Consider the following 21,306-nt stretch of genomic DNA (forward strand, 5'->3'; position numbering starts at 1 on the left):
CTATGTTATCTATAGTTTTAACCCTGGCCGTCCACCCTAACCTTCCCATGCTTGCATCCTGGACCTCCCAGGGTCAGGGTCCACATATGTAATAGATCTATAGTTTTAACCCTGACCATCCATGATGTACACCCAGGGTGTACATCATGGGTGGCCAGGGTTAAAACTATAGATTACATAGACCCTGACCCTGGGAGGTCCAAGATGCAAGCATGGGAAGGCCAGGGTGGAATACCAGGGTGTACATCATGGGTGGCCAGGGTTAAAACTATAGATTACATATATGGGAAGGCCAGGGTGGACAGCCAGGGTGTACATCAAGGGTGGCCAGGGTTAAAACTATAGAATATATAGACCCTGACCCTGGGAGTCCCTTATGGCTTCAAACATGGGTAGGCCAGGGTAGAAATCAAGGGTGGCCAGGGTTAAAACTATAGAATATATAGACCCTGACCCTGGGGGTCCCCTGTGGCTTTCCATAATTATTGTATTAACGTGGTTACATTATCCATGGCCTTTGATATAAGTTGAATATACCCGCATAAAATGTTTTATTTCTACTGATATGATCGCACATCTTATGCAGCAAAACATTAACACCTTTAATGGGTGTTGGAAGCAAATTGGAAGGGGAGGGCAAAGCCAACAAAAAAGGTTGGAGTCTAAACCTCAATTTTCAATGCCTTTATTATTTCTATCTTTGCTTTAAAAAAAACTGGGGGCCAACCCCCTCCCTCCCCACCTTCCGGCTCCGACGCCTAAGCTTTCAACAGAGCAAACATTTTCTTACCGCTGTCAGAGGTGGTGGTCTGGTCAGTTTTTTCGTATTCCAAAATTTGTCTTGGTCAATGTCCATCTGAAAAATTAAGAATAAGTCAAACAGTGAAATTCGCCTCCCCCACTATACATTTTATCTCACCTGAGCCGAAGGCTCAAGTGAGCTTTTCTGATCAAAATTTGTCCGTTTTCTGTCGTCGTTGTTGTGAACTTTTCACATTTTCATCTTCCTGTCGAGAACCACTGGGCCAATTTCAACAAAACTTGCCACAAAGTATCATTATGTGAAGGGGTTTTAAGTTTGTTCAAATGAAGGGCCATGTCCTCTTCTAATGGGAGATAACAATGAATAAGTGGAAAATTGATGTCATCTTTTAAAAATTTTCTTCTCAAGAACCACTGGGCCAGGAAAGATGAAACTCATGTAGAAGCATCCTCAGGTAGTGTAGATTCAAGTTTGTTCAAATCAAGACCCCAGTGGGTAGGGTGGGGACAAAATGGGGGGGGGGGTTCAAACTTTTACATGTACATGTACATTTTTACATGTTTTACATGGAATATATAGGGAAAATATTTTAAAATCTTCTCAAAAATCACAAGGCCAAGAAAGGTAAAACTCATGTGGAAGCATCCTTGGGTTTTGTAGATTCAAGTTTGTTCAAATCATATCTCTATAATAAACGATTTTCTTACTTCATTACTAACTTACTAATAGTGGCATTGGTTAGTAAATAGTTATGTACATGTACGAAAGTGTGGCATTATTAATACTAGTCATATTATACTTTGAATTGTGGGGGCCCAGGGGGTTTTCGTGTATCTTAAGATTAAAACCAGGCACAATAATAGTGGTATTTGGTTAGTTATGTACCAAGGTATGGCATTATTAAATTTAGTCATATCATACTTTGAAAATTTTAGGAAGGGGGCGAGCGCTCTCCTTAAATCCCCCAGTGATCAATGTTTTACATAGGAATACATATTAGGAAAAATTGTTAAATTTCTTTACAAGAACGACAAAGCAACGATTGATAATCAATATACCGTAAAAGCATAAAAAAAGGTATTGTAGATCCATGAGATATAGGAGCCATTAAAGTGGATCAGAGTTATATACAAAGGAATATAAAGGCTATATAAATAAAAAAATAATCATCTTATAATACGTATCATATTATGAAGAGGGGGAACAAGGCGTGCAGAATGCCTATAGCTTCAGATATAAAGTAAACATATTCACTTTGTGAATGAAGTATTTTAGATTAACCTCGCATTATTGAAATTTATGAAATTATGAGAAACAAGAATTTTCCGAGAGAAAAAATCGGGAAAAAAGTATTCTTTTATGGTAGTATTCGTGGGATTCGAACTCTAGCAATAAAAATCCCGAGTATTATGTTGCTTTGAGACTAGTTCACGCTCTCCGCTACGTTACACAAATCGAGGAATTGAGAAATTTAAATCATGTTTGTGATCCTTGACTTAATGGACTTGAAGTATTTCTTGGAAAGACGCAAATGTTGTGTCATAAAAGTTAACTTTTAAGGTTTAGTGGGTCCTTGCTTCATATTTTTGTAAAACAAAAAATGTATATTTTATTGCAAACTTTTAGGATTATCTTTAAAAAAAATGGAGAGAAGACCCACTAATATTGAAAAATGTAAGAGTATGAGAAAATGATCCTTTTTGTCCATTTTAATGTGTGCATGTTTTTAAGTACGCAAATAATTTCAGTCTTTGTGAGATTTTTGTTAATTGTAGAGATTTTAAATTAAGCATATTTTAATATTAGAGGAAATACTAGTATCAAATAAAAGAACAAGTCTCAATAAGCCATTATCTATGGTCCCCGGTTACTCGTCAATTTTTTAACTTTCATTAAAAACCTTAAAAATTACATTATTATAATATTATTCTCTTATGTCTGCAGTATATGTGCCAGGGTTTAAAAATATCAAATAATTGCAATAGACGACACGCGAAGCTGTGTTGTGAAGGTGGGGTCCTTTGATTTTCATGAATATCAAAAGAAATTTGTGACAGGTACCCACTTCACAGCTTTCGTAGACATCGAGTGCAAGTTTGTTCAAAGTTGAGATCGAAATATAATGTGTATATTATATTTATAAAGGTTGTGTGAAAATATCTTTGTTGAACAACCTTGCGCTCTATGTTTTCTACTTAAAAGTATCATGATTCTAAATCTGTTTGGTGAGTACATTTACATAGAATTAACGTCTTGTTGACCTACTAGGAATGGATAATATGTCACGTGAATCCATACCGTCACAGTTGAATACCTCTGGAAGGCGTGTTTACTTTCTGAAGCAACACATGTAGCTTGTATTTGAAAACTACAATCAACCACTTTCATTTTTAAAAATTTAAAACAAAGTTCTCACTAGACTTCGATGAATATTATTTATGTTAGACCGTGGGATTTGATGATTCTCCGGGACATAATTTAATTCTTATGCGTTTAATCGCAATTTTCCTAAGCATTGTCATTGCGGAGAGCACACGAATCAATATAGTAGTAGATTTATATAAATACACATTTAAACATTTTCTTGCGAAAAAAAAAACGCAAACGATTTCAAAGAAGTTACAATTTCTTCACATTTAATCAAAACAAATAAATGTACACTATACTAAGTAACCACTTGAATATCCAAAGAAACTTCACACTCTATCCACGTGTTGGACTCATATAAACTCGGAAAAAATATTCGAATGTGTTAGCAGAATGCAACAAAGAAAATGATTACTGAATTTGGATTTCATCTCCAAATCTTGTGAACTTTATTATGAGACAGAGAGAATTCGTGTGAAATATAATAATAATGTTTTATTATTCCATCAACTGTATTTGAAGTGTATAAATATGTATTTGTACACGTCATGTATTGATCAATTATCGATAAGTAAATCAGAATATTTATTACAGCATTTAGTGCGAAATTCAGAAATACATAACGTGTCAGGAAGGTAGTATAAGGGGGAGGGGTGACACCTTGTCCTCCCCCCCCCCTAAAAAAATCTGTTACGCCTTTACGCTTTTACGATATGAATAAATACACGTTAATGTAAGAGTTAATTTTTTTCTAATCAAAGTGAGTAAAAGTTTGACTCCCACTCCTACATAATCGATTTTTTTCGAGTTTGGAAACTGAGTTCCTCTTTTTCTTTCGCTTTATCAAACTTTTGTGTATGTATCTATTCTTGTCTATTTTTTCTCACCCCCTAGAGGCAAACTTTTCTCACTACCAATTCCTTTCAATATCCATTTTTTAAAGCTTATAATACTATATTTCCTTCATATTACTTTCCTTTAGTATAAAGTGGGTGGCCAACCAGCCTTTCAATGAACATTTTCAATAGTTAAGGTATTGTTGGCAAAAAAAAGGGGGGGGGGGGGGCAGCCCCCCCCCCCCCCCCGTTGCTACGTCCCTTAATTTGGCTTCTATTTCTTGATATTAAAAGTTATTGATAATGGTTGCACAACATTTTAATTAGAAATACTATGCTATACATCATGAAAATAAAAATAATTCCGTATCCTCATGTATATTCTGTAAAATAAGGGCGAAAAAAGGGATCAAGCTACTATGCTTAAGTGGAATACTCCTTTGGATGTAATTGAGATTTAATTTTTCACTTCATGTCTGTCGCACTATAGGCACTTCGACCGCCTTAACCCCCCCCCCACATCTCCTTAAAAAGCATCTGTAGGAAGTATACATTTAAGTTTGTTCAGCCCCCCCCCCCCCCCCCTCTGAGCAAAATTTTATATTTAAACTTTTTAATGGTGAACTGATTTTTGCGTTTACTTCTAATAGCCAGTTGCTCAGGTGAGCGATATGGCCCCTGGGCCTCTTGTTTTTCAACCCGCTTTTTTTATCATCTACCAATAGTATGTGAAATTGACGTTGTACTATATAAATTTAACTGCAAAGCAACAAGCTTTTAATTGATTCAAGAGGAACTTTTAAAAAAAAATCTATAAACATGAAAATATTCATTTGGTAAAATACTGAAATATATAAATAGGTGTATCAATTAATAAACTATAAAATTAAGAGATACTATAAGTGTTACAAATTTGATTAATTGATTTACGATTTTTATCATTGTACAAGGTACGAATACTCACCGACTCAATCGATCTTCCATAGCCAACAAGTACTCTTGCCTAAAAACATAATTAATTTTTAGAAAATAATTGTCACGTCACTGAAAAGGGGGAAAAAACAGAATAAAAAAATCTGTTTCAAAAAATCCATTGCTTTTTTATTTCGTGTAAAGATAAAAATCACGACGGTTTCAACCTTTATAAAAATTGTAGCCTTCTCCCGATTCAGATTGAAACTCAAAGAGGGCATTACGTTTAAAAAATATATTTGAAAATTTACCTTCTTTGTTGCGTAAAGATGCTCCGATTGTTCACTTGATCGCTTCATTACAATTTGAGAATATATCTTGATGCAAACAGATGTGTTGCCACAACGTTACGGCCGAATCAACGTCATCACATTGTGACGTCACAATCACTTTTCTTTACACATTGTGACGTCATTACTTATGTTTATTTTCGTATTTGCAAGAATGAATACTTTCTAAAATATATGCCCTCGTAAATTTTATTTTATGTAAAATCCATCATTCTGCAACAATCTTCAACCCATTATACAAAGACCAAACAGTGTCACGGTGTAATAGAAAACGCAATTATAGCCGCTACATATTCTTTCAATAATTTTGAAATACACTGTACGGACCCCTTCTGTAGTAATTTTTTAACCCATAATATAATATCAATGTACTTTGGATTAAAAAAATTATAACGGAACCAAGTACACTGTACCTGTGACTAGGAACACAAAAATCTATTCAGATTCGACTCTTTAATAAAAAAAAATAAGCCTGTTAAATTATTGTAAAAATATCACAATTCATCATTTAATTTTTTCCCATTTTGTCTCCCAATAATGTGTGTTATTCAACTTTCCACATCAACACAGCTTTCAGGATCTTTGAACCACAATAGAACTAAAATGCAAATGTTGTCGGCTGTATACATGTAACAGCATCTTGCACATTGTATTCACTTTGTCGACACAGAGAGGTCCTATTATACAGCTGCGACATCATCCCCCCCCCCCAAAAAAAAAAAATGTGCTGTAAAAAGACTTAGTGTGGAGGCAGTATAACAAAAGCATAAAAGTACAAACAATTTGTGTATTATTCTTTCCTAGCACAAGATTTCCACCTCATATTTTGATGAACTTAAGGTAGGACAAAACACCTCTTTTATTCCTTTTGAATCCTTTACTGTTCATCTAAATCATAATATGAGCAATAAGAACTGAATTAAGGATTCCATAACTATACAAGAATAAATGATTTATTTTTCAAAAATGTTTTATCTTGATAGTGATTTAATTTTTTCGGAATGTGTTTCTTCATAATATATCTATATACAATCATATTATATGGAAAAAAAACTGTCATCTTGTAGAAAATGTACACTTTATGAATAACAGATGAAGAGCATATCTTATGGATTAACTACTGAAGGCTAACAGTATTTTTAATCTCAGACTAGATTCAACAATCAAAGGTACATGTATCACTTTAACAGATAACAAAACGTAAAATATTTCTATAACAATTTGAAAATAATTTAAAATGATCAATGTTCATATATAGACATGTACAGTTAAGGTATACAATACTTCCTCAACACATTACAATGGAAAATATGAAAACTTATCCATATTGTGTTTCTTTTAAAACTTATTTAATATTTATTCCTGGTGGAATGTTTTTTTAATAACTTTACAAATTAGTACTGTACTGATAATATTTCACAATTACATGCATTACTTGATCTATTCTAAGGTTTTGTCCATCCTTCCGTAATGTCTTTTGGTTGCAACACATATAATGTAATACTTGAAAACTAATGTACTAAATTAAATAAATATGTTACATTCAGTGTTACTGAAAGAATTGTTCTATATTTTATGCACATGACGTTCTTGTAACATATTAACATTCTTTGGGTCAGCCAGGTTTCCACACACTGATGCTTCCCCCTTTGTCCCCCGTTAGCACACACCTCCTTCCCACCTCAATACAGGTCACTGGCTCTACAACAAAAATATTGAAAAAATTTAGTGAGGGGAAAAAAAACAAATATTATAGTCAAACCAAACTTTCACTAGCTTCCTTTCATTTTGATTGTAGCTTCATTTTCAGAATCCTGAAAGCTGAAAATCACAAGACCTCAAAATTAGTTTCTTCTAACTTTCATGCAATAGAATAAAAAGGAGCTAGAGAAAGTTTGATTTTAATCAGTCTGATCCATTTCTCACATCAAATTGTTTTAATGATCATATGGTAGGCTATAAATGCATTTCTTCCTCCTCTCCTCATGTTCATTTCAGAAAAAAAGTCAAATATATCATTTCATTGTCAGGAGGGGGATACTGTAAAATTATATATTTTTGTGGTGTCAAATTTTCGAGGTTTGAAGAAAAATTTTTGGTTTGTGGGGATTTGAATTCTTGGTTGGAAAATGTTTAGCAGTAATCCATATGAAATTTTACATTTCGTGATGGTAATGAATTCGTGGGTCTCTCAACACCTCAAGAACAACAAAAATTAACCCCCCACGAAAATTAGTGATTTCACAGTAATAGCATTTTCTAATGCAACTTAATGTGCATCTTATGATTCCCGTAGTATAAACAGGCAAAGAATCTGATCCTTTTTTGTAAGATTCATGATTTCCTACTTTTAACTGATGGAAATAACAGTCTTTATAGAGATATAATTATTTATTGGTAATTAATGGTATTAGTACTTTATTTGTAATTTATAAAGAGTGCATAATCTTGAATATGTTGCTTTCAATTTAACATCATCTTACCATTATGCCCTTTAATTGCTGACAATACACTGGCTTTCTCAATGTCCCAAATTTCTAGTTCTCCATTCTCTGTCCCACATAGTATCAGACTTTCCAAACAGGCCAAACAACTATAGAAAAAAGAAATAGGAAATTCATAGAAAGTAATGAAATAGAAAAAGTCACCTGTATGTGAAATAATTGCGCAACACATTGAAGACGGATTTAGTATCTGGCAGAATCAAACATAGGTAATCAGAGATTACAGAGCTCACCTCAACGAATGTTGTCTTTAAGTAAGGCAAAGTCACACAATTACCCAACAAAAAGTGTAAATCCAAAAATGCAAAATTTATGCAATTTTGATCTGATACTTTGGAATAGACCTATATAAAAACTTCACACTAGTTCTTCATCACAAAAATGTGATCAAAATCCAGCATCTGAAGTAAGTTTAAGAGTTTTCATCCCTTGATGCATCATTTTAAGCCTTATAGTTTTTTGGTGATAGACCTGCACCCATAACTTTTACCTGGTCCATTATCTGGAAAATGTATGTCGAATTCAGCATCCGTAGCAAGTCCATTAGTATGCATTCTAAGATGTATCATCCATGCGAGTTTGCACAACATAGGGCTAATAGTTACTTAGAAATGAAACCTGCATAAAAATTTCACCTCTTCACTCATCCAGAAAAAAATGTAGGTCAGATTCAGCATCTGAAGCCAGCCTGGTAGAATGCAACCTTAGATGTATCATCCATGCAAGTTTGGTCATTAAAGAGCTCATAGTTACTTGGAAATGAATCCTGCATCAAAAAATTTAACCTGTTCACTCATCCAGAAAATGTAGGTCTGATTTAGAATCCGAAGCAAGTCTGGTAGTATGCATCCTAAGATGTATCATCCATGCAAGTTTAGTCATTATAGGTTTATTGTAACTTGGAAATGAAACCTGCCCCAAACAATTTAACCTGTTCACTCATCCAGAAAATGTAGGTCAGATTCAGCATCCGAAGCAAGTCTGGTAGTATGCATCCTAAGATGTATCATCCATGCAAGTTTGGTCAACATTACATAGGACTTAATAGTTCCTTGGAAATGAGACCTGCACCAAAAACATTAACCTGTTCACGCAACCGGAAAATGTAGGTCAGATTCAGCATCTGAAGCAAGTCTGGTAGTGTACATTCTTAGATGTATCATCAATGAAAGTTTGGTCAACATAAGACTTCTAGTAACTCAGAAATGAGACCTGCACCAAAAACATTAACCTGTTCACTCAACTGGAAAATGTAGGTCAGATTCAGCATCCGAAGCAAGTCTGGTAGTGTACATCCTTAGATGTACCATCCATGCAAGTTTGGTCAACATAGGTCATATAGTTCCTTGGAAATGAGACCTACACCAAAAACTGCACCAAAAATATTAACCTGCTCCAAAAACATTAACCTGGTCATTCCTTTGCTGAAATTGCAGCATCTGAAACTTTGACTTGTACAATGAAACACATTATATGCATCTTCCATGCTGTCTAATCAATATAGGACATAGAAGTACTTAAAAAGAAAACTGCTCCAAAAAACTTAACCTTAACCTGGGACGCCGACGCCGAGGGTATTACATAAGCTCCCTCAACTTCGTTGAGGTGAGCTAAAAACATAATTCAGAACTCTGCCTGTCTTTACATATATTTAAAATCCTATTCCAATAAACAGGATTTCTTACAAGAAATATTTATGAACTTTATAGAAGTAAATTGATCACTTCAGGACAATTATCTAGCTGTCATAAGAAAATATAAAGTGTGATACTTTTGATGATTCTTACAGAATCTGATGTCCTAAATTCTTGACAAATACTTCTGTCTGTGTCTCCACATCTAGGATTTTCAGCACTGAGTCTGCTCCACATGAAATCAGTCTTCTACTATCTGTAAACAGTAACAGCACAATGCTTTTTGTAGTATGACTATTTATTTCTTTGAAAAATTATTAAATTCTCATCCTAGCACAAGGGAATAATAATTGTGACAACTGAATATCCACTTTATTGATAAATCTGTAGTTGATCAGTTAAATGAAATATGTATAATTGAAAACTAATCATCCATAAAACTTACCAGAAGTAAATGCGAGTGAATTGACTGTGCCACTATGAACTTCTAGGAGAGAGAGAGAGAAAGAAAAAATGCATTCAGATGGAAACAGAATATCTAAGAATAAGGAACTTAAATTTAGAGAACAAAATTAGTTCTTAAGCACACAGAAAACTGATGAGGAATATTCCGAATAAGGTAACTCCTTAGAACTGTACCTTCCATTTCTGCAATAGGACAGAGAGATTTGATGTCCCAAATTACCACATGTCCTTCTTCAGTTCCAGTCACCAGAAGAGAACCGGTTTCATCAATGTCTTGGCAAGAAACTCCAGAATCAAGATCCAGTTGTCCCTGGATAGAAAAAAAAAATTTAATTTAGAGAAAAGGACGTCAGAGAAAAGTGAAGAACTGAACATAAAAAATTTTGAGGTACATGTATAAACAAACACTAGGGTACCTACTCGAAAAACAGCTGCCTTAAAATCGTGTGGTTCCTTTGGTGGATTGAACTCCCATACCTGTAGATGCAGAAATGGATCATTACATGTCTAACATTATATGTCTCACATTATATGTCTCTCTTTTTCCATCCAGCTACAGAGAGGGGTTCTAAGCTGGAAATGAATTCATGCATGTCTCAAGAGAATCGACTCATATTTTGTTCTTTTTTGTGTTGTGTAAAACTGTGGTTATTATCCACACTAAACAATGACTCTTCAGTCATTAGAGTGATATTTTAATTCTGTAACCCATTCTTTATCTTGATTCCCACCCTCTCTCTATCTCTCCTTTCCTCAAGTATTTTAAATCAAATAATTTCATTTCAATCTTGCATACACTGTAGCAATGTAGTCACCTTTGCAGTTGAGTCCCAGGATGCTGTTATAAGATTGTTATTCTTCCAGACAACAGAAGAAACTGCAAAACATAGACATGTTTAAACAATGTTGTTACATTTGTTTTTAAACAGAATTCTTAAATACATATAAAAATTAAGAAAAAAACAAGCTGTGTTTGTAAAACACTAATATATATATACTAATCTATAGATCCATATAGCAGCTCACAGTGAATTTCAAGTTTTTCAAATGCAAGGCAAATTCAAAGTTCAAGGTCAAGAGATAAAAAAGTCTGTTCCCAAAGAAAATTCTTGTCTCAAGGATAACACCAGTGAAATATGAAAGCCCTTGCTACAACTATTCTAAAATTATGGCCAAAGTTTAACTTTTCAAAAATCAGTGAAAGTCTAAGGTTAAGGTCAAAAATGCCAAAATTGTTGGTTTCCAAAGACATATCTTGCCAAATTTGTGTAATATGAAAGCCCTAGCACCAATCAGTCAAAAATTATGGCCATGCAAGATTAAAATATTTTAAAAGTAAGTCAAACTGCAAGGTCAAGGTCAAAATTCTTAGTACATGTGTACCTATGGGATGGTCTTGTCACAAAAATAAAAATATGAAATATCAAAGCACTAATTCCTACCATTTATGGCCAACATTAAAATTTTTCAAAAGTATTATCAAACTACAATGTCAAGATCAAAACTGTCTGTACCCAAGCGCGGTCTAATCACAAGAAGTATACCTCACAAAGAGTGAGTGTGAAGTGTGAAAACCCTAGCACCAGCTGTTCAAAAGTTATATACAGATTTTCGAAAGTAGTCAAACTCCAGGGGTCAAGATTAAGAGATAGGATATGTTGGAACATTAGGTAAGGTCTTGTTGTATAATGTAAGAAATACAAACATATGAAAGACTTAGCCCCAGTTAATTTAAAGTTATGGGCAAGGTTTTGTGGATAAACAGGCAAACAATTTTGGAAAACAATAATCTAAAATGAAATGTTACGTGTTACATGTATCACACCATTCAAAGAAGACATCTAAATATTAATAGTTGGTGTACATGTGTAATTACGATATAAAATGTTTATACAAATTTAAGGTAGTAGATTTTTTTCTTTAAACTGGAATACATATTAAATAGTATATCTGTAAATAATAAATGTTTACCTGCATCATCATGTGCTTTTAAAGTGTCAAAAGTACGTCCAAATTCTACACTGTAGAAATATCTAAACACAAGAGTAAAAATAAAGCATTTACTTTTAAATTGGTGATTCCACATTAAAAAAAAATGAAAAAAATTAATTTTTAGAAAATCAAATTTCTTGTTTAATACCATGGTTATTAGAACTTAAGATTAAGGCAGCATGGCTATAGTTCCTTACATCATATACTATATGTTTTTACATATTTGAATCTACTGTCCATAAAGATAAGTACATGTATGATGAAATTGAAAGATAAATTATCTTCCTCTCTGGAAATGAATTTCAATTAAAAAATAATAATTTACTAAAAAATTTTATCTTACACATAATTATCCCAAGATCCAACAACAATTGTTCTATTATCAGGCATCACTATACAAGAAGATAATGCCTGAAAGAAAAAGAAACAAAATTCATCTTTCCCGATGCCTAATGTACATAAGCATTTCAATAAGAATTTTCAGCTGAAGACTTGCAAAGTCATGCTCTAGCATAAATTTATGCAACATTTTTTTTAATAACTAATTTTTTCTTTCATTTTTTTTAAATACTAGTAGTAAAATTTATGTAAACTAAGTAGTTGAGAGATGATCTTAAAAGCACCCATGCTTAACTATTCAAAATACGCATTGACATATAGAAATCCCTTCAGATTTTTCTTTCCATTTTCGACACATTTAACCTGAGCTCTTACCATTTTTGACACATTAAAACTGAGCTGCCTCTGGTCTTCCAGTGAATACCTTTTCAGTGTTGTATCTAAAAGGTGAAAATGCAAATTTTACATTTTAAACAAATATAACTAGAACTGTCCAAACGGGACAAAATACCCCCCGCTGGGTTTTTTCAGAAGCAAGTTTTTCCATAATAAAGATATGTATTTAGGGTTGGATACCGTTAAGGATGAAACGGTATGATACCATACCGATATTTTTGAAACGATACGGTATTTTTAACGGTACGGTACTATACCTTGATGGATGAGAATCTGGGTTTATTTTAATGACAAATGTGCTTTCAATTATCACTGCTTATAACCAAACTTTCAATATTATAATCTAAAATGTGTTAAATATATTCTATTTCTATAATTCAACCTTTAATTAAATAATCAACAAAACAAATTAATCTGAATCTCTATGAAATAATCAAAGGCCTGAAGGGCCTGCGAGTTGACTCGCTCGAGTCAATTGAGCTTTTTCATACATCTGGGCACCATACCTTAATATATTCAGTTTATTTTGCATCTTAAGAGATTGAATATTATATGTCTGATCCATGTGTGTTAGGTTCATAAATAAAGTGTATATTGCTTTTCCTTTATATACAGGTTGGCACTAATGGGCTTCCGTATTATTTTGACTGGATTCTATAATGAATTTCAGCACATTAGCTGAAGTGGTCAGTGTTATGGAATAATTAGGTTAAAGATTCCCACAGCAAATCTGGATTCTAAAAATAGATTTTCAACAACAACTAGCTGCAGCTAATGAGAGCAGCAGGTGTTTGTGTTAGAGAGTATTCTAGGTCAATTATAAATAAACTTCAGATGGGAAGATTAGATCCGCCTAACATGCTTGAACATATATTCATACGCAGTAATTGTACATTGTACAGGTATTTAATCAAAAATGTCTTTAAAAGCATGAAAGCATAAATAATGTTACAGTATGAAATTTTATACAGTTTTTACCTCTTAAGTTTATACAATCACTCAAACCAAAGCATTTTTTGCTAGAACTATTATATTTGGCGTATGGATCACCTTAATGAATGCGTGAAAAATTTTACAGCTCTGAAATGGCTATGTCGACAGGGAGTAGCTCGCTACGCGAGCCAACTCAAAAAAAAATTACAAACACCGCCGTCTAATTCTCTGCTAAATGACAGCTGATCGCTTCATCCGGTCGCCATTTTGCTTGGTAGCACTTAACGACGAAACATGAAAAATGGAGAGAGATGACATCAGAAATCCGCTACGTTTTGCCTTTTTAATTCACAATTTCTATCAGTTTCTATAAATAAAACTGAAACAAGATTAATGTAAATATTTTTAATACGCATTGGTTTCCCTCGAATATCGGCTGTAGAAAGGAAGTATCTTACTTAGTACTGATTTCGTTAATTAGCCTACCCTTTCAATGCATGAGAATTCCATTTTAGCGAGTCTGGAATCTTAACTAAAGATAATTTTAAATGTATAACAATGTTTTAAAGATTAAGAAATACCGTTATCAGTACCGGTATTAAATGAAACGGTATTTTACCGGTATTTTTGAAGTAACTATTCGGTACGGTACTGGTACCGTGTACCGGTGTCCAACCCTATATGTATCACACATGAATTATGAAATTTTTCTTCCAGTGACCTTGAAATTCCCCAAATGACCTTGGGTCAAGGTCATGACATACCCTTGGGTCATGGGCAATCTTTGTGTGAAATGAGAACCTACCAAGTTTATCCATAAAAAAGATATGGACCGGAAAGAATTATGAACTTTTTCTTCCAGTGACCTCGAACTTCCCCAAATGACCTTGGGTCAAGGTCTTGACACACCCTTGGGTCATGGGCAATCTTTGCGTGAAATGAGAACCTACCAAGATTATCCATAAGAAAGATGTGGACTGGACACAAATTATGAACTTTTTCTTCCATTGACCTTGACCTTCCCCGAATGACCTTGGGTCAAGGTCATGACACACCCTTGGGTCATGGGCAATCTTTGAGTGAAATGAGAACCTACCAAGTTTATCCATAAAAAAGATATGGACCGGACACGAATTATGAACTTTTTCTTCCAGTGACCTTGTACTTCCCCGTATGACCTTGGGTCAAGGTCATGACACAACCTTGGGTCATGGGCAATCTTTGTGTGAAATGAGAACCTACCAAGTTTATCCATAAGAAAGATATGGACCGGACACGAATTATGAACTTTTTCTTCCAGAGACCTTGAACTTCCCCAAATGACCTTGGGTCAAGGTCATGACACACCCTTAGGTCATGAGCAATCTTTGTGTGGAGTAGTAGATTATAATGTCCCTCCATAAGAAAGATATGGACAGGATTGCACAGACAGACGGACAGACGGACAGCTAGACAGACAGACAGACGGACAAGGTGATTCCTATATACCCCCCCAAAATTCGTTTGCGGGGGGTATAACACTTAAGCTTTAAATCAAATCAAAAAATACAGCTGTAGTTAGATTATGAATTCACATTTCTCACAGAATCAGAGTTGTAATTATTACAATATAACAACATAAAGTACCTTGTGAAACTGAAAATATATTGCATCCATCCTCAGTCAACTGCATAGCAGTGACGCAACTGAAAAAAAAATTAATGAAATCTTTAAAAAGTTTTTAAAATGAATAACTTTATCTCAAAAATAATACTCTAAATACTTTACATCCACGCCCCCCAAACAAGAGGCCCATGGGTCACATCGCTCACCTGAGCACTGTGGCTGGGAAAAAGTAAAAATTGGTTTATTATTAAATAGTTTATATCCAAAAGTAGTCCCATGACCAATCATGGCTTTGCTATTATTGATAAGATGATTTTTAAAGAATTTTCTTACATATGTCTATGTAAAACTTTGATTGGCCATTTTGGCCCCACCCTACCCCCTGGGGTCATGATTTGAACAAATTTGGATCTACAATACCTGAGGATGCTTACCTTTAAATATGATCAATAATGGCTTTGTTATTCTTAAGAAGAAGATTTATAAAGAATTTTCCTATATATTTCTATGTAAAACTTTGGTCAGCCATTGTGGCCCCACCCTACCCCTGGGGGTCATGACTTGAACAAATTTGAATCTACACTACCTGAGGATGCTTCCATATAAATATCATCAATTATGGCTTTGTTATTCTTGAGAAGAAGATTTTTAAAGAATTTTCCTATATATTTCTATGTAAAACTTTGGTCGGCCATTGTGGCCAAGCCCTACCCCCGGGGGTCATGATTTGAACAAATTTTAATCTACACTACCTGACAATGTTTCCCCATAAATTTCATCTTTCCTGGCACTGTGGTTCTTGAGAAGAAGATTTTTAAAAGATACCACCAAATTTTCATTAATTCCCAATTATCTCCCCTTGAATGACGCATGGCCCTTCATTTGATCAAACTTAAAGCCCCTTTACCCAAGGATGCTTTGTGGCAAATTTGATTGAAATTGGCCCAGCGTTCTTGAGAAGAAGTTGAAAATGTGAAAAGTTTACAACGACGACAACAATGAAGACAACAACGACGACGACAGACAACGGACAAATTGTGATCAGAAAAGCTCACTTGAACCTTTGGCTCAGGTGAGCTAAAAAGTAGTTTTTGCATTACCTTTTATGTAGTGAATATTGATGAGTAATTTGAAGTGCTGATATATCATCAAAAGAAAGACAACTCTGTACAGAACTGACTATACTGGACTCGGCAGATTGAATAGATTCATCCTCCTTCACTGATAAATCTAGAAAAAAAAAAAAATAACCAGTCAATATGGTTATTCATTCATTCATTACTGATTAAAATAATAATATGGTCCTTTCCTATCACACAAACAAACGTTTGAAGACATTATGTGTTTATCAGCAAAGAAATTCTTAAAAAGGTACATATATAGATTTATCTTGTAAAACTAATACTTGTCCTTCTTAAAAAAATATTTATATTTGTATTAAACTGTTTCCGTTGAGTATATGCATCAAAATACACCTTGAAAATAAAACCTTTCCACACAAATAAATTACATGTACTTTGAAGCGTTAAAATCACTGAATTTTTGCAACACCTTTTTTTTGTGATATAGTCATTGACTCTCAATTAGCAAGATAAAATTTTCAGGAATTGTGGTTATTGCTCTATATAATCTTAAGGAATACTATTATATGCATGAATTAAATTTTTGCCAGAACACAGTCTCGCGTAATTATATGAAAATAAAGTTATTGTAAATAAAAAGTAATTTACAGTAGAAAAATCTGCTTCAAAGGACTAATACATTGAAAAATATTTCTGTCCTACACCAACAAATTACCTTGAAGTTCATTCTCCTGTGAACTACTGGATGCTGTAGTGGAACTGTGATGCCTGATGCTATCCTTTGTGAATCGAGGAGGGTGTGGCTTCTCAAACAATTGATGGGGAGTCTGACCAAATTCCATAATCTGGATCTCTATTCTGGCTCTTTCATTTGGGTCCTCAATTCTAAAGAAAAGAATCATGGGCTACATCAGTCACATGATGGTCAAACTTCTGATTTTCTTTTATATAACTTCAGACACATATTGTATAACTTAAAACCTTATCGTATAACCTCATACTTTACTGTATAACTTCAGACCTTATTGTATAACCTCCGACACTTATTGTATAACCTAAGACCTTATTGTATAACTTCATACCTTAATATTGGATAACTTTAGACACTTATTGTATAACTTAAGACAGTTATTGTATAACCTCAGACACTTATTGTATAACTTCAGACACTTATTGCATAACTTCAGACACTTTTTGTATAACTTCAGATCTAAATACTGTATAACTTCAGACATTATTGCATAACTACACTGCAAGAGGATGCATCCATATTAATTTAGGTGTGTATTTTTTAGTTCTTATCAAGTTCATCATCTGCCTGCTCACTCTTGTTTATATGCAAATGATTTCTCTCATTAATATAAGGAAAAAATTAAGAGTGATAGACACAGGTGTAGGTTCCCTGCCTTTAGCAGTTATTTCCCCTTTTAAATACATAGCGATAAAATTTATAAATTTAATTTTCATGCAAAGTCTGGAGAAGAATACATGGTAATCTATATTATATTAAATCACATACTCGTCTAAATTCACTGCTCCTTCATATGTCATGTAGTAAAAAACTGAAACAAAAATAAAAAATATATACAGTATATTTATTTTGAAAAAAGATTTCTTTAAAAAAATTTTCTTGATGCAATATCCACCAAGCACAGGCACCTGACGTTACTTATTTTTCTTTTAATAAAAAAAATATACACATACCGAATAATAAACAAGGTACCCATCGAAACCCGCCATCTTGGATTTTCGAAGTAGGTCATCACTTGTATTTTCGTCTGAAACTCCGTCAAATAAATTCCCTGCAACCATATTCTTTCTGTAGCCAGTCTTTCGAGGTCTAAACTTACGGACACTGCAGCCAGGAAGGCACATTACACTTGCAAATATTGAAAATCCCTCGTCAAACTCGACCTACTGCTTCAACATTCCGAGAAATCGCCAAAAGGGGGCCGGAAGTTTACATACGACTTGAAATTCTTAGGGAAAGCCCTTTTTTGATTGGTCAATATATTTGTGCGATTTATTTTTAAAAATAACCGGCGAAAGTTAGTACTTATTCCAAAAACAATATTTCAGACAATAATACAACGTAATAATTATACGTGTAAGAACATTCTTTTTATTTCTCTCAAAATAATTTCGATATATCTTGATTAATAAAGCGATTATATTTGGTAAATGCCGAAGATCGGCCTGATCATGCTAGCTGATCAATGAACATTTTCGAGACAAATTGAGTTGGTTGTAAGGCCCTACTTACATGCACTAAATATAATTAATAACACTGTCATTATTGATGACCTGATTGAGCTCTATCCGTGCAGAAGATTGACTTTATAAGTATGTACGCACGTGTGTGAGAGGGGGGGGGGGGGGTCCACACTAAAATTATCCCAGGGAATGTTGAGATCTGCAATTTTATGTATTGCAATAAAGTAGTGACATGGCGACATTTTTATTTTTTTCTTGGTGACAGATTATACATATACATGTCGCATAGGCTTATATTTGATTTCATTACATATCCTTTTTTCAGTGTGATCCTTCTCCTTTTTCAATTAAGCATATGCCATGTATATATGTATACATATATATAACTGGATGGTTTGCAGTCTATTGTTTTTTGAAAACGATTCAATTAACTCTAGATGATTTGTTATTGATTTTTTTAAGCACCCCCCCTCTCTTTTATTCAAAATTGTTTCGAACGCAACGACCTGTATAGATTAATATAGTATATTTTACAGGTATATTTATAAGAAGTGTTTTATTTTTCCCATTTTGCATTTTTTTTCATTTCTATAATCGAAATATTCATTAAAATTTCAAAGTAATTATGACACCCCGTTTTAGATCCACCACAAAACTGACAAATACGGAATTCCCATTAGCATATTGATGTAAACTTCCGGCCCCCTTTTGGCGATTTCTCGGAATGTTGAAGCAGTAGGTCGAGTTTGACGAGGGATTTTCAATATTTGCAAGTGTAATGTGCCTTCCTGGCTGCAGTGTCCGTAAGTTTAGACCTCGAAAGACTGGCTACAGAAAGAATATGGTTGCAGGGAATTTATTTGACGGAGTTTCAGACGAAAATACAAGTGATGACCTACTTCGAAAATCCAAGATGGCGGGTTTCGATGGGTACCTTGTTTATTATTCGGTATGTGTATATTTTTTTTATTAAAAGAAAAATAAGTAACGTCAGGTGCCTGTGCCACCAAGTATTTATGGAATTCATTAAATTATATAGATGGGGATCCAAGATAACTTCCCTATATCCTTGAATTCACAATATTCGTGTTTGTACATGTACTAAACGAGTTTTACTGTACTGTTCCTTCATACCATTATCAGCTTTTTCTGCCTCTTCTCCTATCTGTTTGTATCCAAATATAAGATCTATCCAATTATGTAGGTGTTCTGAGGCATAATCACTCTCCAGGGCTGCCCTCATTTTGTCAATAAAATCATGATGGTCTAAAGTAGGATAATATGCACTTAATTTTATGAATCTATCTTTTTACAAATTTTCCCCTTTTCAGCAGTAGTTCACAACTGTTAAATATAAACAAGTTAAGTTTCTATCCCAATGGGAAAATGATTTTGTTTTATAAATCTGACCTTTAGCCCACGGTGGAAGTTCTACATCACCAACAGGTCGGCCATCTTGTCTTATACCAAAGTTACTGACCTAGAAATAAGGAACATCTACTGATTAAGCCTTAATATAATATATATCTACACAAATATTGATTCCAAATAAAAAAAAATACATGTACTCAAAACTAAAAAAATACTTATTCGTAAAGATAAATTATGTGTTGCAGAATTTCATGTTAATATGTATATGTAACATTGAAGTTTAAATAAATGACTCTCAGTATATAAATTGATACAGAAAGTAATCATTTTATGTTTCATCTCAACACTTTAAAATGAAATTTATGCAAAAAATAGACATCTTTAATATTACCCCTTTATTGAGAAGAAATTCTCCATTCCCATCAAAAAACTCTGGAATTAATTCCTTAAAGTCAGCTGCCCCTTCCAGACAATTAGCCCAGGTGTCATCCAGACTAAAATAATCCATATACATGTAAAGTCATCATATAGAATAGGACTAATCTAAACAGAACAAGTTCATATATATTAAATATTCATATATTGACAGGCGTGGATCATCAGATCAAACTCGACGCTTCGTGTCTCGTTTGATCTGATGATCCACGCCTGTCAACGAGATGTGATACGGCTCTTTGGATCAAGTTACTGTTATAATGATAAATTTATTATATACCCCCTCACAACTGGCTAAATATATTAAAATAAACCTCTAGAGATCAAATGTATAATATTAATCCATTAAACAAAGCATAAAAACAAGGGACTTTTTAACGCGCAAGAAAAATAACGTCATATTTCTGCATACTACGTTATCAGTTTCAGAGCGTGGTGATATGGATTCAGAAAACCACAGTGTGGTGATCCGGAAATATGGATCATGACGTCACATGATTGCGTTAAATCTACAGTAAAAGTGATCGATACACATTAGGTATATAATAAAGATAGCCATCATATGATTTTACTACAACTCACCTGTTAAACATCCTGTCAGGCTTATCAAATTTTCCATTTTGCAAGCACAGCACATACTCAGGAGCTAAAAGTAAAGAAATTTCATCATCCATAAATGCATTTTTTACTCAAAGCCCTTATAGAAATTTCCTATATATTTGGGAGGAAACCCCAGAAAATTAATATACAACTACTTTCAAATTGACTGTTTTACAATTACCGGGTATTCCTATATAATTACCTATTCTTGCCAAATAGAAGAGAACATAACCAGGGGTTGAGTAGTGAGAACCATACAGGAATTTAGGGTCTGGCATCTCTTGATATCTCTCCTAAAACAAACAACTAGGGTACAAATATAACATAATTTCATATGATTGACAGGGAACATCATACATAGTATGAGATAAATAGCCATATACCCTCATTTTTTGGATCCTCTCCTCATTTAATGCTCCTATGGGTTTCTTTAGATCCCTGTAAATGCTCTCATCTTCTAAATCTACAAAAATATACCAGCATGTGAAACAATATTCTTTGACTTTTT

General features: G+C 33.7%; 1 protein-coding gene and 1 long non-coding RNA gene across 2 annotated transcripts; both read right to left on the reverse strand.

The window, feature by feature from the left end:
- Positions 1–784: 784 nt before the first annotated feature.
- LOC134229540 (uncharacterized) lies at positions 785–5,434 on the reverse strand. The gene is made up of 3 exons (XR_009984198.1): positions 5,190–5,434; positions 4,931–4,969; positions 785–856 (listed from the first exon to the last, which is right to left on the reverse strand). It is a non-coding gene; the product is annotated as an uncharacterized LOC134229540 (long non-coding RNA).
- An 846-nt stretch (positions 5,435–6,280) lies between these two features.
- LOC134229541 (protein FAN-like) lies at positions 6,281–21,256 on the reverse strand. Its single transcript, XM_062711288.1, has 20 exons — positions 21,182–21,256; positions 21,001–21,091; positions 20,781–20,844; positions 20,155–20,257; positions 19,803–19,872; positions 19,527–19,658; positions 17,698–17,740; positions 16,901–17,063; positions 16,197–16,327; positions 15,118–15,176; positions 12,538–12,602; positions 12,167–12,234; positions 11,803–11,864; positions 10,647–10,708; positions 10,252–10,308; positions 10,006–10,141; positions 9,812–9,853; positions 9,520–9,622; positions 7,712–7,821; positions 6,281–6,929 (listed from the first exon to the last, which is right to left on the reverse strand). The coding sequence occupies exons 1-20, from the start codon at positions 21,185–21,187 to the stop codon at positions 6,844–6,846; spliced, it is 1,653 nt and encodes a 550-aa protein (XP_062567272.1). The 5' UTR covers positions 21,188–21,256; the 3' UTR covers positions 6,281–6,843.
- Positions 21,257–21,306: the final 50 nt, after the last annotated feature.

The sequence above is a fragment of the Saccostrea cucullata genome, unplaced genomic scaffold (genome assembly GCF_032062105.1).
Source record: "Saccostrea cucullata isolate Sc308-1 unplaced genomic scaffold, CSIRO_AGI_Scuc_v1 ctg4822, whole genome shotgun sequence".
In the NCBI taxonomy this organism is placed as follows: domain Eukaryota; kingdom Metazoa; phylum Mollusca; class Bivalvia; order Ostreida; family Ostreidae; genus Saccostrea; species Saccostrea cuccullata.

Coding starts and splice junctions, on each gene's coding strand:
- LOC134229541 (XM_062711288.1), bottom strand. Junction 19,873..20,154: donor AATTTCTTCTCAATAAAGGG/GTAATATTAAAG, acceptor CCTTATTTCTAG/GTCAGTAACTTTGGTATAAG. Junction 7,822..9,519: donor AATTTAGGACATCAGATTCT/GTAAGAATCATC, acceptor TTTTTTCTATAG/TTGTTTGGCCTGTTTGGAAA.